Raw genomic sequence first — 17109 nt, 5'->3', positions numbered from 1 at the left:
GTAAATTTCATCCTCCTTCGAAGTAGTTTCTCAACTGGGTGTTGGTAGCTCACGCCTGTCATCCCAGCTACTCAGGAGGTTGAGACCTGAGGATCACAGTTCAAAGCCAGCCTGGGCAGGAAAGTCCATGAGACTGTTAGTTCCAATGAACCACGAAAAACCCAGAAGTTGAGCTGTGACTCAAAGTGGTAGAGTGCTAGCCTTGAGCAAAAGAGCTCAGGGATAGCACCCAGGCCCTGGGTTCAACCCCACAACTGACAATCTCCATCAATCAAGTTTTAAAAAGCACAAGGAGGGCCCGGTGTAGTGGTACATGCCTATAATCCATGCTACTCAGGAGATGGAGACAGGAGAATTGAGAATTCCAGACCATGTTTGGTGACGTAATGAGATCTTTTCTCAAAATAAAAGTCTTTCAAGGAGTGGGGTTGTAACACACTGGTAGAACATATTCAAGTATGCTTGGTTTCAATCCTATTCTGGTGCTGAAAAAAAAATCACAAGGAAAAAAATGAAATGAATAGATGCAATACATACAAAAAATAAATATTTAAATGAAATGCCCCATGTCCCTCCACTCAGATTCATTATTTTTGAGAAAACAACAACAACGACAACTAGGAAAATGCTGGTGGACTGTCCAAGCATAAGTGATAATTATATAAAAAGGACTAAAATTAAAAAGGTATAAATAACAACAGCAAAGAGAAAAGAGAAAAAAAATGCAGTCACCATGAGATCATTACCAAGATTCAATACAGAGGACCGAAAAACATACAGGAAGTAGTCAATGGAAGATGAAGGTTGGGGATGTAGCTCAGTGGTAGAGTCCGTGCTTAGAAACTACTAGTGAGGGTACACTCTTTTTTTTCTTAAGAAAATCAGTGAGAGCTAAGATAACTTACACAAATTGCCCTAGGTCTGTGGTGAGGATGTTGCTTTATAAAATCCCGACAGTGGTCATGTGCAATGGTGTGCTTCTTGTGACAAATAAGTTGACATTACGAATAAAAGCCTTAAACGCTAGCTGTGCAATTCCTCGTTTGGTATATTCTTCCTGAGGAAATATAGTCTAAATATAGCCAAAGATAGCTGCTCAGAGATATTCTTAAGGCTACTATTTATAGTTTTATAAAAATGGAAATTACCTAAATCTAGAGCACAGAGGAATTCCCCTGCATAAACTATACATTTCATGGGTATGTATTTGATAGAAAATTGGGAAGGATTTAACATTGTGTTGACACATAATTGGTGACAACTTTGCAAATATTTATGCAATACTGACAGTATGATGTATGCGTTTAATCAGATTCTCTGGAAAGAAAACCCTACAACTATACACACACAGGAGAAAAAATCAGAAAAAATATATATCGTTCTACAGACACACACACACACACACACACACACACACACGAAACAAAGTTCCCAAATGGCCAATCTTCAAATGCTGGGTTTATTAGATGTTTTTTCTCTCTCTTTTATATAATTCTGGCTAAAATAATGTGGTTGATCACACAGAGGAAGTGGAGCTGGAAGTAAAAGTGAGCAGCTTCTACATAAAGGTAATCAGTATATGCATGAACAAGACTGCTAGAGAAAGAAACCCAGGGACCAACGCAGAAGGGAACCTAAATTGGAGTCTGGAAATGACGCATGTGTACAGATAGGGAAGTGAGAGGGTTAGGAGTCTGTCTGGTGTGGAGTAGAAGGAGATAAGGCAGACAAGATGTCCCAAGGCTGGGTGTGGGCAGTTGCAGGAAGTGAGTCACACACCTGTGAGGGCGGAAGGGGAGGGCCACAGGAAGTGGATGTTTAGAACAAGAAGCCCTTTGCATTTTTTTTTATTGGTTGAGCTTCCAGCAGCTTCATTCGAAGTGAGGAGGTAAGGTGCTGAGGGAGATTGGAGTTGATGTTGTGGTCTGTTGAAATGCACAGAAGGAAATAGCGAAGGGATTGCCTGAAAGCAGGAAAGACACTTAAGGCGGAAGATGGCGCAGCACTAAATACAATGCTAGCAACATGCCAGGTGCGCAGGAATAATGGCCGCGATGGTGGGATTCCCAGGTGTGCTGATCCCAGCATTACCATTGCCTTTCTGCAGACAGGAAAACGGACAGCCAGGGGTGACGGTACGCCCCTGTACATCCCAGTGTTTCAGTGCAAGTTCAAGGCCAGCCTTGAACTCTGGAGACCCTGTTGTGAAAACCAAAACAAAAATGGACAGATGCTTCTCTGAACTTGTTGATAATATCTTTCCTGAGGGCGGGGCGTGAGCCTCTCCATGCACCCCAATCTGACTCGCTCCTCTCCTCCTCCCTGCCTCCATGTGCCCTTGAACTATGTCCGAGGGCCTAGGTTGAATGTCTTCGTGCTTGTGCTTCGGCAGCCCTCGGGGATGGCTGAGGGATTGAGTGCTAAAGACCATGTTACCCAGTACAGTTCTGGACTGAGTCCCCCTTGTCTACAAAGGCTAAGAGGGAGAGAACAATGGGGGGGGGGGGAAGAAAGGAAATCAAGATATTCATCATTGTTTTATTGACTCTGCCCAACACTTCACTGCAGAGTTTTCCCCAGGATCATTGGCAGCTGAGCATTGATCTCTGGAATGGTACCTTCATCATTTCAGAATTAGACGGGAACACACTCCCCACCTCTCGGAGCTTCTGTAAAGACCCCCAGGCAGACGGAAGCAACAGCTTCCGGTTGTGGGTGGCCCCTGTACCCAGGACTTGGTGGAGTCCTGCTGTCAATTGGGGAGAAGGCCAGGCCAGCTCTGATGGGCCCATTTCTCCTCCAGTGTAATGCCCTGGTCTTGTTTCCCTTAGGTGCCTACCCTCGACTCTCCCTGAGTTTTCGGTTGAAGAGAAACATTGGCTACTTCATCCTGCAGACTTACATGCCTTCCATCCTGATCACCATTCTCTCCTGGGTGTCCTTCTGGATTAACTACGATGCCTCTGCCGCCAGAGTCGCCCTGGGTATGTGCTTGCTATGAGGTGGTTACTACGCTGGAAAGTGACTGTCATTACAGTGTTCAGGGAATTGAAAAGCGAATAGTTCAACTCCAGTTTCTGGACATCGTGACACCAGCCCTTGCCCACAGAGTCCCTTTTCTGTCTTGGGATGCTCATTTCATGCACGATTCCCTTGATGTGTTAATTTAATTATAAGGCTCCAATGTGAATTTTCATGCCCATGAAAGGGGGGGGGGGTGGGAAACAGGCTTGTAGAATGTTTGCCTAGTAAAACTATTTTTGACACTCAGTTTTAAAGCAAGAATTAACATCTTCCTGCTTGAAATGTTTCCATAGCCCAGAAAGAATTCTTGATTAATTGTGCATTCTTTTTTTTTAAGTCGGGAAAAAAATTAATCAAATATTGCAGCCTATAATTGGAATTATACAATTTGTTGAGCATTAACATAGGCAATTAATTCTCAGTCATTTCCCTACGGGCCTTAGTCATCATTCTGACCATTGACAATTGGATTGCTAAAGGTTCTGATATTGCTTCTAATATTTCATTATTCAAAGAAGGCTTATGTTTTCCAAAACATTCTCAGCTAGCTATTATGAAACTTCATGGCCCAAGTCATAATTTGAATATATTTTGTAAAAGTACTGAGCCCAACTGAGCTATATTACCAGTACATTCCATGTTTGGCTAAGATTGAATTTAACTCCTGACAAAAACTGATGGCAAGAAATGACCAACACACCTCCTGGTCGGTTGGCTTACACACACTGAGAACTTCTGGTTCCAGCTACCCCCCTTCTTGCCCTCCTTTTCCATTGTACTCAACTTTCCCCAGACTGAAGGTTGATGCCCAAAGCTCTGGTAAGAGAAATTCCTATGTGATTGCCTGGCTTAGATCCACAGTTCTGAAACATTAACATTTAGCGTCAAGATTTAATTATTTCCCAGTGATAATACATAACTCTAGCTTGGGGGGGGGGGGCAGAATCAGGCATTGATTCCTAAAGATAAATTTCATTCTTTTTTTTTTTTTTTTTTTTTTTGGCCAGTCCTGGGCCTTGGACTCAGGGCCTGAGCACTGTCCCTGGCTTCCTTTTGCTCACGGCTAGCACTCTGCCACTTGAGCCACAGCGCCACTTGTGGCCGTTTTCTGTATATGTGGTGCTGGGGAATCGAACCCAGGGCCTCATGTATACGAGGCAAGCTCTCTTGCCACTAGGCCATATCTCCAGCCCCAGCTAAAGATAAATTTCAAAAAGCACATCAAGCTAAGAATTACCACATGTATGTCTTTCTAATGAGTTCAGTAAGCCATGTTCTCTCTCCCTCTATCCCCCCGGCCTTCTCTCTCTTGTGTGCCAGTTCTGGAGCTTGGATTCAGGGCCTGAGCACTGTCCCCGAGCTTTCATGCTCAAGGCTAGCACTCTACCGCTTGAGCCATAGCTCCACTTCCCAGTTTCTTGGTGGTTCATTGGAGGTAAGAGTCTCATGGACTTTCCTGCCTGGGCTGCCTCTGAACCATGATCCTCATAGTTCGGCCTACTGAGTAGCTAGGATGACAGGTATGAGCCACTGGTGCCTGGCCAATATTCTCTTCTAGAACATATCAAGATTTCCAACCTTGTTCCATGCCCTATCACACACGTTTGGCTGCTTTTGTTTCTGATAAGACTGTCTTTCTCTTTGTTGTGCTGCTTTCTTTAGTTTGTGCCTGCAACAGATCCAAATTTTGTAGAGCTTGTGAAACTCCAAGCGCTGCCTTGTAAGATAAGTGCTATGAAAGTATGCGATTACTGGGGCCATCCTGGGGCCTTAAGAAAGCCTATACAGCCCAGAGATCTGTAGCCAGAACTCCGAGGGCTCCTGTGTGTGGAAAATGTATCCCTGCGGCCCTCGGTTCAGAAACATGTGCACCCCAAGGCGGAAACCATCTGGCATCACAAAGAGTGGGGTGGACTGACAGTGTGAGCCTTTAAATGTCCCAGCTATCACAAATTCTGTACCTTGTTCACTGCCAGGCATCAGCTTTCACAATGCAAAGTGGATTCTAGCAACCCAGCCTTGCTATATGTACAGATATGTATGTCGATATGATAGATATGACAACGTAGAGAGCTCTAATAGTACATATTATGTGTTATATATAATACATGTAATACGACATATAATATACTAATATATATAGAATATAATACCAAATATATTATATAATTATTATATAAAGAATTATATATAATATATAGAATGTAATATAGGATATATTATTGTTATATCTTACATAATATAAAATTATATAGAATATGGAATGATAATATATATTATATGTATATATATTATATATAAAGGTATTGTCCCCACCCACAGCATTATTATTATTAATAGTAATAATAATAATCTCAGCCCCACATTTCAGGGGCTTTGTTCACCCAGGCTGTCCTCTGGAAAGCAGCCAGTTTCAGATGCATGTTAGAGGCCTGGGAGGCCAGTGTGAGTTCACAAGGGAGGTGCTACGTACACGAATCAGGTGAAGGAACTTTCTAGCAGACAGCCCTGGGGTCTGTTCCTTGGGGAGTCCTGGAGTCTCTACTTCTAGAGTCCCAGCGGGACGCTCAGGCCCTCTGGGCAGCATGAGTTCTGTCCCTGAGTCTGGGTTAGCTGGGTATCAGGAAATCTCACTGGTGTTAACTCATTGGTCAAGGAGAAACGGTTATAAGGTCATGAATGTATTCATAGGGTCCTGCATATAGAAAGTATCGAAACAGGAGCCTTCAAGAGGAGGCAGAAACTTGTCCAGTACATAGGAGCCCCCGTCCTTGGCTCAGGCCAAGGATATGCTTGTCCATTCTGCAGAAGACCCATTGCACAGAGGCAGGGCCTTTGCCCCTGTGGTCATCAGCAGGGAACTGAGGCAGAGCACTCTGGGTAATGGGTGGTAAGCATTACTGTTGGAAGAATGATTTCAGCACAGGTAGCCTCCATTCAGGGCCTTCCCATCACCTCATCTGAATATAGCAATCTTCCCAGTGTCCCTTGCTACAGCCTGAGCTGCCTGTGGCCGATTGGGGTCCAAAAGCATTCAGCAGAAAACTCCAGAAACAGACAATTCATGCTGTAAAGAACCTTTCTTACAAACTATTCTTCTAACTGTTCTGGTTTAATTATTGATGGTAACCTCTTGGCGTAGGTAATCTAGAAATTAAACATGATCACAGGTACGTATGTATAGCAAAGGAAAACGAGACAAAACAGACGTCCATGTTATCAGTGACTACAGGCATTCATGGTGGGTCTTGGGAATGTTTCTGTGGATGCTGCAGATACTTGCGATTCCTTAATCATAGAGAGACACTGCACAGAAATTATTCAGTCTACCGCATTGTAAGACTCAAACATGTATTTAAAAAGAGAAAAAGGAAACAAGAAAGCATTATTGCTAGGTATTATTAAGTGTTGTTATTGAGTAATAAGTATTGTTATTGAGTAATAATATTAACTATTATTAATAGTCTCTAGGAGGATATGGCTGTGGGTGGGGGGTGGGGCTTGATTAGAAAAATATTCCTGTCTCCTTCCTTCTCCAAGCTTCTCATGATGCTGGTCTGAGAAAGACTCTGCATTCTGCTTGTGCTTGTCTCAAAGAGTTGCACCGTGGTAACTACACCTCATTTCAAAAGAAGGTCCTGGTGGTACAGCGCCTACCCTCAGTACTGGCAAGCTTCGTGGAATTATCGTGGTCCATGTGCACACTGTGAGGAGCCTGGAATTGAGGGAAGGGAATAGACTTGTTCTGCTGGTGTTCAGCTGTGCTCACCCACTCAAGACAGTTTAAGATGTTACACCTCTTCTGCTCAGGGTCCACTGAACTGTCAGTGATGCCAGCCACCAGATTGCAAAGTTGGACACTGCATTTTGTGGTGGTCCTCAAAACTCTGAAGTCCATTGATCACAAAGTAATAATATCTCCTCCTTCTTCATCATATATAATCATAATAATATCATAACTTGAGGGGTCAGGTGGGGCTGGGGAAGATGGAAAGATGGGGGAGATGAAAGGGGGAACGTGGATCGAGATGTGTTTTTCCTCACAAACTGACATGTTGAATTGAAATCCCCTTTGTACAACTATGTAAAGATAATTTAAAGAAAAACCTATCAGTACGTCCCAGAGTGAAAACATATACAGGTATCATCTAGATGCCATCATTTGGGTTGATCAGAAAGAAAAGGGAGACATTTTGGGTGGATGGTACGAATAAATACTCATTTTTTACTTCGTGATCATCTTTCTGTATGCAGATTTTTGAAAAAAAAACTCACTATTTCATTACCAAGATCTCCATGAAAAAAACATAAGTGGACTCTTAGAATTCATCAGAAATTATAGCAGCCTGGATAAGAATATTAAAAAAAAAACCATAAAAGGCACAACCACCCAGCTACCTCTTGTACCCCAGTGAAATGTACATTTAGAAGGTCAAAGTTAAGGAAATCTAACAGCTTCAACTTAGGTCCCTGGGCGCTGTCCTGGAGCTTTTTTTTTTTTTTTTTTTGGCCAGTCCTGATCTTGGACTCAGGGCCTGAGCACTGTCCCTGGCTTCTTTTTGCTCAAGGCTACCACTCTGCCACTTGAGCCACAGTGCCACATCTGGCCATTTTCTATATATGTGGTGGTGGGGAATCGAACCCAGGGCTTCATGTACACAAGACAAGCACTCTTGCTACTAGGCCATATTCCCAGCCCCTCCTGGAGATTTTTTACTCAAGGCTAGTGCTCTACCACGTAGAACCACAGCTCCACGTCTGTTATTCTGGTGTTTCATTGGAGATAAGAGTCTCAGGGACTTTCCTGCCCAAGCTGGCCTTGAACCTTGATCCTCAGATCTCAGCTTCCTGAGTAGCTAGGGTAACAGGCACAAGCTACTGGCATCCGACTACTACTTTATGTACTAGCACATCTCTGATGCCTTTAGACCTTATCTTTAGTCAGTTAACAGTGGGCTTAAGGCCACAATGGGTCTGTGGGTCTGAGCCATGAGACTCTACCATGCGAGCTGTGGATCACCAGGAGGCTCTGATTCCCAAAGGGTCCCGGGGAGGAAGAATACACAAAAGCATGTGTGCTAAGAGTTCATATCAACCCAATCAGAAAGACCAGAGTCCTGTGGGAGACCATTTCTCTTTGCTATGACATGATACCCAAGGCTGGGTGGACATAGAAAGAAAAGAGGATGTTGTAACGCACAGTTATGTAAAGTTTAAGAGCATGGTGCCAACAGCTGTGCAGCTCAGATGGAAGACCATGGTAGATAGATGGCAGTGTGTGTGTGTGTGTGTGTGTGTGTGTGTGTGTGTATGTGTGTGTGTGTGTGTGAAAGAGAGAGAGAGAGAAAGAGAGAGAGAGGTGGGGGGGGAGAGACAGAGACAGAGAGTCTGATGACCAGACCAGAACTGGGGTCCCGGCCATGAACCACACTAAGACCAGAGGACATCCTCATCTTTGTGTCTTCAGACCCATTCCTGTGGTTGTCTCTGGAGGCCTGTCATATACACGTCCATTCAAGACAACCAGCTTGGAGAGGTGACGAAATGAACAGAGCAAAAGCAAAGCATTCAGGCTCTGCACATCTACTTGGAAAGGAGAAAGATAGTAGTGGCAGCAAGTTGGCAAAAAAAAAAAAAAAGAAGGTTTGAATAATGGCAAGAATGCCTAATTTGGTAGCATTTGCATGGTGTTTTCCCATTTATTTGTAAACTGTAATTATCCCATTGCCATGTTCAGATTTTAAAAAGTCCCCAGGTGCACATGAATGTGATGTTAAAGGAGAACCTTAAAATACTCCAGCATCTTAGATTTCCATCCACTCTATAAGCAATCATGGTTTGCAGCTAGACATAAAAATAGTGTCTCGGGCTCTTCTAGGGCTCGGCTGCTCGCAGCAGCTCAGAGCTCGGGGGAGGGACAGAGTGTATGTTGGAGAAGAAATCTTGACTCCCTTTGACTCCCTGCCCTCCCTCCCTCCCTCCCTCCCTCCCTCCCCCTCCTTCCTTTTTTGTTCATCCCAGGCCAGCTGAGCCCTGTCACCCAGAAATCCTCTCTGGGGGACACACAGTGTCAGGGAACATGCCTCTGAGGGTAGGTAGAAATCAAGAGAGGTGTAAACTGAGATGTTAAACACATAAAAGCTTCCCCGGGAGCATTGAGAAGGACAGCATGTATAAAGTAGCCTGGCTGTCCTCCAGAGCTTTCTTGGGAGGGCTGGCCTATTGGGGTGGCATTGCTTCTTGGAGTCAGTTTCATGTCTGTTCCTTGGCGTGGCAGTTTAGAAGAAGCCTCTCTGTCCTTTGAATAATCCAGGGACATCTGGGGATGAGTAGGAAAAGGGCTGGTCCTTTGGAGCGGATGTGCATGTTGGAGATGTGTGTGTGTGTGTGTGTGTGTGTGTGTGTGTGTGTGTGTGTGACAGAGAGAGAGAGAAAGAGAGAGAAGAGAGAGAGAGAATGTTTTGGGACTTGAACTCAGGACCTGGGCTCTGTCCTTGAGCTTTTTTTTTTGCTCAAGGCTAGCACTCTCCCAGTTTGAGCCATAATTCTACTTCTGCCTTTTTTGCTGGTTAATTGGAAGAAAGTATCTCTTAGACTTTCTTGCCTGGGCTGGCTTCAAACTGTGATCCTCAAACTTCAGCCTCCTGAGTCAACTAGGTTGGAGATGTCTTACTATTGTGCACTTAGAGTCTCCAAGACAATCCACAAGCTGCTGCCTTTCCTCTCCAGCTAAGAAGTCAGAGAGCCACATGTTGTAGGCCTAGCTTCGCACATCCCAACAAACCAAGCGACCCTCAATCACCATGGCCTCAAATTACCCAGTGTGGACTCTTTGCATAGCAAGAATGGTGGGAGCTCTTTCCATGGCAGAGAGAATGACAAGTGCGGGAGGGTCCTTGCATGGTTTTAATAAACCGAGCTTTACCTGGGAGGCAGTGAGATCACTCGCATAATACTATGTAAGAAATTCAACAAAGTGACAAAAACAAATGACCTGTTCACTGGTCCCAGAATGTAATGGAATTCAAATGCAAGGGAAAGCATTGCTATGCTACTTGAGCAAATAGTTCCTGAGTAGCTTCTTCACTGAGGAGAGAAAATAGTAATAATAATAATAATAATAATATCTCTCTGCCTCCTTGATATATGATTGGAGGGGGAGGAAACAGTAGAGACCAGGTGTGCAAAATAACAAACTTCTTTTCAAGTGGTATTTCCACATGTTTGGGTCGGCGACTTTACATTTTGTATCTAAAACCAAACAACTACTAGACAAACATAAAAAGGTCTAGGCTAGACCTATCAGAGGATCACAATAGCTCAACAGCTATGTAAATATGATTATAGAAGATGAGGATAAGCAAAAAGAACTCCAAGAGAAGGACACAGGAGGACTTTATTGTTGTCCTTATATTTAATGTTCTAGGTGAATATCCTTTGGCATACCCTATGTGGTTATTGTATATATGATTTTGGTACACTGGATATTGTATGTATGCTTACCTGAACTAGGGAAGGGAAAGAAAAATGAGGGAGGGTATAACAAACATGACAAGAAATGTACTCACTACCTTATTATGTAACTGTACTACCCCCTCTGCACATCACCTTGTCAATAAAAATTTAATTAAAAAATAATAATATCTCTCTGCAAGGTGATCTGCCCTGAGGAGTCGTCTCAACTTTTCTCCCTTGAGCTCAGACCCAGACATCCTGTCCCCTTCACCATTTCAAACACCATGGCTGCCATCCACGGGCTTCTAGTCTGCCTGGTAGAAAAAAAAATGACTTTTCTTCTGATGAGGGCCAGGAAGGTCTCAAGGATCTTTCCTTCATGACTCCATTTCTCCAGCTTGTTGTAAATATGCTCTCCAAGAACCACTGGAGTCACAATGACTGACACGAAAACAAAGAATTGTCTCAGCAAGGCAAAGTGTCCTTCTACACGGAAGGGTACCACCTCAGCGGAAAATCTGGCAAGCAAGCCTGCAGAACAGGCAGGCTGCTCTGCTATTTATCCATAGCCTAGCAGGCCCCACCCTGCTCTACTTTGATTGGTTGAGCTCAGGTTCCTAACCTGCTCATGATTGGCTTGTTTGAATAGGGTAAAAAATGTATTTACATAAGGTGATTTTGCAATCAGATTAACAGTACTCTAGTACTTTTGACATGCACCCCATATTCTGCTACTTCTTGAACCATCTGGAGCCTGTGGCAACTCCATCTTGAGAAGAAACCAGTTTAAGACAAAAACTTTACATTTGCAAAGATCCTCCCTTATCCCAAAGCAGATCCTCTTTTCCTTAACAAGAGCCAGGCTACCGGCCAAAGTAGGAACTTTTAAGCAACACACTTGGATAGAAAGGACAGCTTTTCTCACAAGCTATCCACTGTTATCAGGTCCTGTGGTCTTCCTGCAGCTTTGCATCCAGAAGTATTTCCCATTAAATTCTGTGCTTCTTTACATTTCTTTTCTCTTCTTTGTTTCTTTTTGTCAGTTGAGGGGCTTGAACTCAGGGCCTAGGCTCTCTCCCTGAGCTCTTTATGCTCAAGGCTAGGGCTCTACCACTTGGAGCTATAGCTCCACTTCCAGTTTTCTGGTGGTTCCTGCCCCATGCTGGTTTTGAACTGTGATCCTTAGATCTCAGCCTCCTGAGTAGGCAGGATGGCCAGCATGAGCCACCAGTGCCCAACTGGATTTATTTCATGTCTACAATGAGTACTATCTTTCTAGCTGCCTTGTATGTGTGTCCTTCCCATCCAGTCTCTAAACTCCATTTCCTTTGCTGGTGGAAAGGTGGTATGGTGGAAGGGTCCGGAACTGTGCTCTCACGTGCTCAGTCACTCACTGAACTATTGTGTCTTAGTGCTTGAAGCCTGATACAGCAGCATGGTGAGGAATGGAAAGACAGGTGGTGGCATCGCCGGGCTGAACCACTCCCGTTTCTCTCCTAGGGATCACCACCGTGTTGACCATGACAACCATCAACACCCACCTCCGAGAGACTCTGCCCAAAATCCCCTACGTCAAAGCCATTGACATGTACCTGATGGGCTGCTTCGTCTTCGTGTTCCTGGCCCTCCTGGAGTACGCCTTTGTCAACTACATCTTCTTTGGAAGGGGCCCTCAGAGGCAGAAGAAACTGGCAGAGAAGACCGCCAAGGCGAAGAATGACCGTTCTAAGAGCGAAGGCAATCGGGTAAGGCCCTCCATGGCCTGGGGCCCCCTCCGCCTCTGCAAAACATCAGCCACCCTGTCACCCGCATGGCCTGTGGGAGAGTGGGAAGGGCTTGCTGGTGATCATCTAAACTAGATGCCTGGGTCAATCTGAGGGGCTCCCTTCAAGCCTCCATGAGTGTAGATGCTGAGGAAGACTGTCCTCTAAGAGGAACAAGGTGTGTGGCTGGAAGGAGACTGTGGGAGTTGGGGTCTGAACATGACATAAGGAAGCCTTTTTATTGAGTAGTTCTGGGGCCAGCGTGTCCACTTGAGTCCCACTCCTAGCTCTTTTGACATTCTGTTTTTGAGACACTATCTCCCTGCCTTCCCTGTCCACTCACGTGTGGCCTCCTCATCCTATGCCTTCATAGCAGCAGGGATTGCAGGAGTGCTCCATCGTACCTCAGGAAGGCTTTTGTTCTGAGATGAGTCACTCATCCTCTCGTTGTAGCATTGCCCATGTGGACCACTGAAGCCTGCTGTCCTGCTAAGCAAGCGGGAGTAGGCAGACACCTGGCGGCTTGCTGGCTGCTGGCCGTAGGTCCCGTGGGCAGAGTCCGACGTGGTCCTCATCTCCCCTGTGTGTGCTCTGCACAAAGCTGGGGATTAGGGGCTCCCGGCACTGGTGGAGAAGGGCCTGCAGGAGGCCTGTGCCAAGCATCGGGCCCCACGCCCAAGGTTGTCGCATGACTTTCCCCCAGCCCAGCTCCCTAACCCCACTCCCAGCCTTCGGGTTACAAAGGGCTCCCGCCATGGCTGTCACTCCAGCGGATTTTTAATTAAAAAAAAAAAGAAAACGTGTGCTATCATCCCCAATGGCGTCGTCATGAAATCCATGAAAGATTCCACTGTCCTTCCTCAAACTGTCCTTCCTCAATCCACCCATCTCACCCCCTCCCATCCTGAGGAAGGTATCGCTAGGCGTCCAAGTGCCTGTGTTTCTTTTATATTTATTTATTTAGGTAACCTATTGTTTTAGGATCTTCCGGTAGGGTGGTTGTACAGTGGGGTTTGGAATCAGCGCGCTAATTTGGGAGGACATCGCATCTTGATCAGCATTGTCACCCCTCCCATTGTCCCCCACTCAGGTCTCCAGCCCCACCCAGCCCCTCTGTTTTCCTGGTTCCATTTTCACGCATGCACGTTGACTCTCATGACTACAATCGCCCGCCCTCACCCTCTCCATTTATCTACTCCTCTCCCCTTGAACTCAGCTCCCGTGGCACCTCAGATTCTAGCTTCTTGGTAGTCATTGTGTTGAACTGTAAGATAGTTGTTGAAAGGAGTTTTTACCATTGGAATCTTGTATAAGCTGTCCTTGAATATATTCAATGAATGTATGCTTATGACCCTGTACTCGTTTACATATTTTTTTAAATTTCGATCTAACTTCCATATAAACATATAGCCTTTTTTTTTTTAAGCCACCACGAACAAAAATGAAGTAAGTAGTGACTCACGTCTGTAATCCTAGCTACTCAGGAGGTTGAGATCTGAGGATCTTGGTTTGAAGTCAGCCTGGGCAGGAAAGTCGATGAGACTCTTATCTCCAGTTAATCACCCCCAAACCAGAAAGGGTGCTCTGGCTCAAGTGGTAGAGTGCTAGTCTTGAACAAAAAGGAAAAAAAAATCAGGGACAGTTCTCAGGCCCTGAGTTCAAGTCTCAGGACCAGCACACACACACACACACACACACACACACACACACACACACACACACACGAATTTTGTTAAATCTACTTATTTCCCATCTTGAGGAGAGCTTTCCTTGCTGTTTCCTATGCCGTTCCTGCTCTGGTTCTTCCCCCCACAGGGAAACCATAGCTCCTTGAACAGTCCCTGTGTCAAAGGCAGCAGAGCCATCAGCACCCATGAGTAGAGGCAGGCAGTCATGTTTAAATGAATGTATAAATGGCTCCCTTCTTTTCAGCAAAGTATGAGTAGAACTGGCCAGAAAAAAATCAGAAATCTCTGAATAAAACCAGGCTTTCCACAGGCCAAATAATATTAAATTCCATACTGGGAAACAGACTTGAGGCCATACTGTTACATTTCTGAGGAAGTCCATGTCCTGCTATAAATACACAATATGCCTTGGCTAGATTGTTTCCATGGAAACTAGAATTCATCACATCATTACTGTTTCCATGACAGAGGCACTTATACACATGCACGTGGGTGTGAGCACACACACACACACACACACACACACACACACACACGGATTTGTGTCTTTCCAGACTTATTTCCTCTGTGCTTAAGCAAATCATAAATTGTATTTCCTTTCTTCTAAATGAGACTGTTGACAGGAAATTGTTAGGCTATACAGAAATACCTTTCAGAGTGAGACACATACGATTTAAATCAACACTGAGACAAATCCTGGTAACATCCACCGAGACAATTTTTTATTGTTTCTTCCCCCCCCCCCCCCCACTTGCCAAATTTTGCTTCTCTTCCTAACAGTTCTGGCGAAGCTTTCACACGTTCATGTTGTTCAAACGCTAGAACTACGGATCTGTTATTTAGATCAGAAAACAACAAACAAATGCATGCATTCTGACTTGGGACATATTATTGGATACACTGAAAGACAAACATCAAAAATTGTTCCTTACTTAAGAATTTAGGATCTGTTTGGGTTTTTTTTTTATTTAGTACTGGTATGGGGACTTGAACTCAGATCCTCCTCTTCTCTAGTTTCTTTGTTACTGTTTTTGCTTAAGGCTAATGCTTTTCTCCTTGAGCCACGCCTTCATTTCTGGATTTCTGCTGATTAATTGGAGATAGAGTCCCATGGACTCCTATCTGGGCTTTGACCATGATCCTCAGAGCTCAGCCTTCTGATTAGCTAGGATTACAGGTCTAAGCTGCTGGTACCCTGTTTAGGAATACTTTTTAAATAGAAATTAACCTCCCCAAAAGTTTATAAATAAATACAAGAAAAGAGAAAAACCACAAATTTGATACGAAACAAACAGGACTATATACACGTACAACCAATTTAACCATCCTTAACAGGTAATAATAACTTGTTAATTTTAGTGATTAACGTGTGTGAGCGCGCATCCAGACCTGGGACTTGAACTAAGAGAATGGGTGTCAGCCATGAGCTTTTCCCCTCAAGACTAGTGCTCTACCACTTGAGCCACAACTTCACTTCTGGCTTTTGGGTGGTTAATTGGACATAAGAGTCTCACAAACTTTTCTACTTGGGCATGAACTGTGAACACCTGGCTTTAAATATCATACTTAACTAAAGAACAAGATTCCACCCCTGGCATGATAAATCCTTTCTTATTCTTCTGAAGGTATAATTTTACTTAACTAGAAACTGGTAGGGCAGTAAAGAATGAAATACCCACTTTGTGCCAGTCTGGTGTTATATTGTAGGATAAAGGCCAAATTCCTTTGCAATATATTCTGCACAGGGTGTTTTTAGTTTTTGAGGGATGGCACCTGTCAAGGTTATAGAGTTGGAAGAAAAACGACATCGAAATCAGTAATTCTAATTATAGTAGATATGAGATAGACCCTTCAAAATAATGAGTATTCATGAAATCATTTAAAAATCGCAAGTCATCTGTCATTCTATAGAGGGCATTTTGGCCTTCTATTTCATGCACAAGCACTTATTTATATTTTAAGACTTACACTCTAAACTGTTAAAAAAAAGTTAGCATCTCTTTGGGAAATATTTAAAGTATTTTGTTTCTAAGACTTAACAGATTGAATAACCTTTTCATCCTCTCAGAAGAAAAAAATCTCTTAGTAATTTTGGTGTTCATTTTCTACATAGTGATTCATATTTTATAAATGAAGTCATGTGAAAGTAAAATTATAAGTCAAGTAGTCAAACTAGCTGGGCACTTAACTCTTCAGGAGTCTGAGACATGGAGGACCAAAGTTAGAAGCCAGTTAGAGCAGCAAAGCCCATGAGACTATATCTCCAAAAAATAGCAAAAAGCTAGCAAAGGAGCTTCATTCTAGTGCTAAGAATGTTACCTGTGAGCAAGACAACTGAGTGAGTACAAGGTACTGAGTTCTAGAGGCCAAACTATTTTACACTAAGATTTTTTTTTTTTTTGTCAGTCACGGGGCTTGAACTCAGGGCCTGGGCATTGTCCCTGAGCTTTTTCTCTCAAGGCTAGCACTCTACCACCTTGAGCCACAGCACCACTTCCAGTTTTCTGGTGGTTCACTGGAGGTAAGAGTCTCATGGACTTCCTTTCTCAGGCTGGGTTCGAATCATAATCCTCACATCTCAGCCTCCTGAATAGCTAGTATTACAGACATGAGCCACTGGCGCCTGATTTACACTAAGATCTTAATGCACTTGAGTTCCTTTGTACACTGGAACTAGGATTATCGCTGCATTCTTATTTCTATGCCAAGTGTTCACCCACTCTGAAATGGAGTGTGTCGAGTTGTATCAGTTCCTGAGCCTGCCTTCATATACCCTGTGTCCTAACACAGCTCCAGGAGAATCATAAATGTCCACAGCACCCCGCAAGCACTTTACATTTCACAGCTTGTTGACTGTGTTCATTGGAAAACAGGTATGATCTCCCTCAGGCTGAGCTTCCTTCACTGGAGCTCAGAGACACTCACTTAAAGTCCCATTTTCATGAGGTCATTTCCCAAACAGACCATGGTGGCCACCCGGTCTTTGGGAAAACAGAAAATCAATTCACACAAATTTGTGACTCAGGCTGGAAAACTCAACAGTCAGTTGATCTCATTTCTTGGGTCTCCTCCACCCTGTCTGCTGCATTCCCCAAATCACCATGTGTTTATAGATCTTTCCCTCTGCTTTCTCCTTATCCTGTCTCCTTTACCTTGATTCCATTGCTTTTTGGTCCTTA

The 17109-nt window shown here is 44.0% G+C and overlaps 1 protein-coding gene across 2 annotated transcripts in view; it reads left to right on the top strand.

Annotated features, from left to right (window-relative positions):
- The window catches only part of Gabrb3 (gamma-aminobutyric acid type A receptor subunit beta3), a 170703-nt gene that overhangs the window by 151435 nt on the left and 2159 nt on the right, over positions 1–17109 (top strand). Inside the window, exons 4-6 of one of the 2 annotated variants that reach the window (XM_048369316.1) lie at positions 2832–2984; positions 11980–12224; positions 16452–16457. In XM_048369316.1, the coding sequence (XP_048225273.1) occupies positions 2832–2984; positions 11980–12224; positions 16452–16457 (404 nt within the window). The remainder of the gene's footprint in view (positions 1–2831; positions 2985–11979; positions 12225–16451; positions 16458–17109) is intronic. The other variant, XM_048369315.1, reaches the window with a different exon arrangement.

This window comes from Perognathus longimembris, chromosome 20 (genome assembly GCF_023159225.1).
Source record: "Perognathus longimembris pacificus isolate PPM17 chromosome 20, ASM2315922v1, whole genome shotgun sequence".
Taxonomy (NCBI): domain Eukaryota; kingdom Metazoa; phylum Chordata; class Mammalia; order Rodentia; family Heteromyidae; genus Perognathus; species Perognathus longimembris.
The sequence above is the reverse complement of the archived record's forward strand: the minus strand, read 5'-3'. Positions and strand labels throughout refer to the sequence as shown.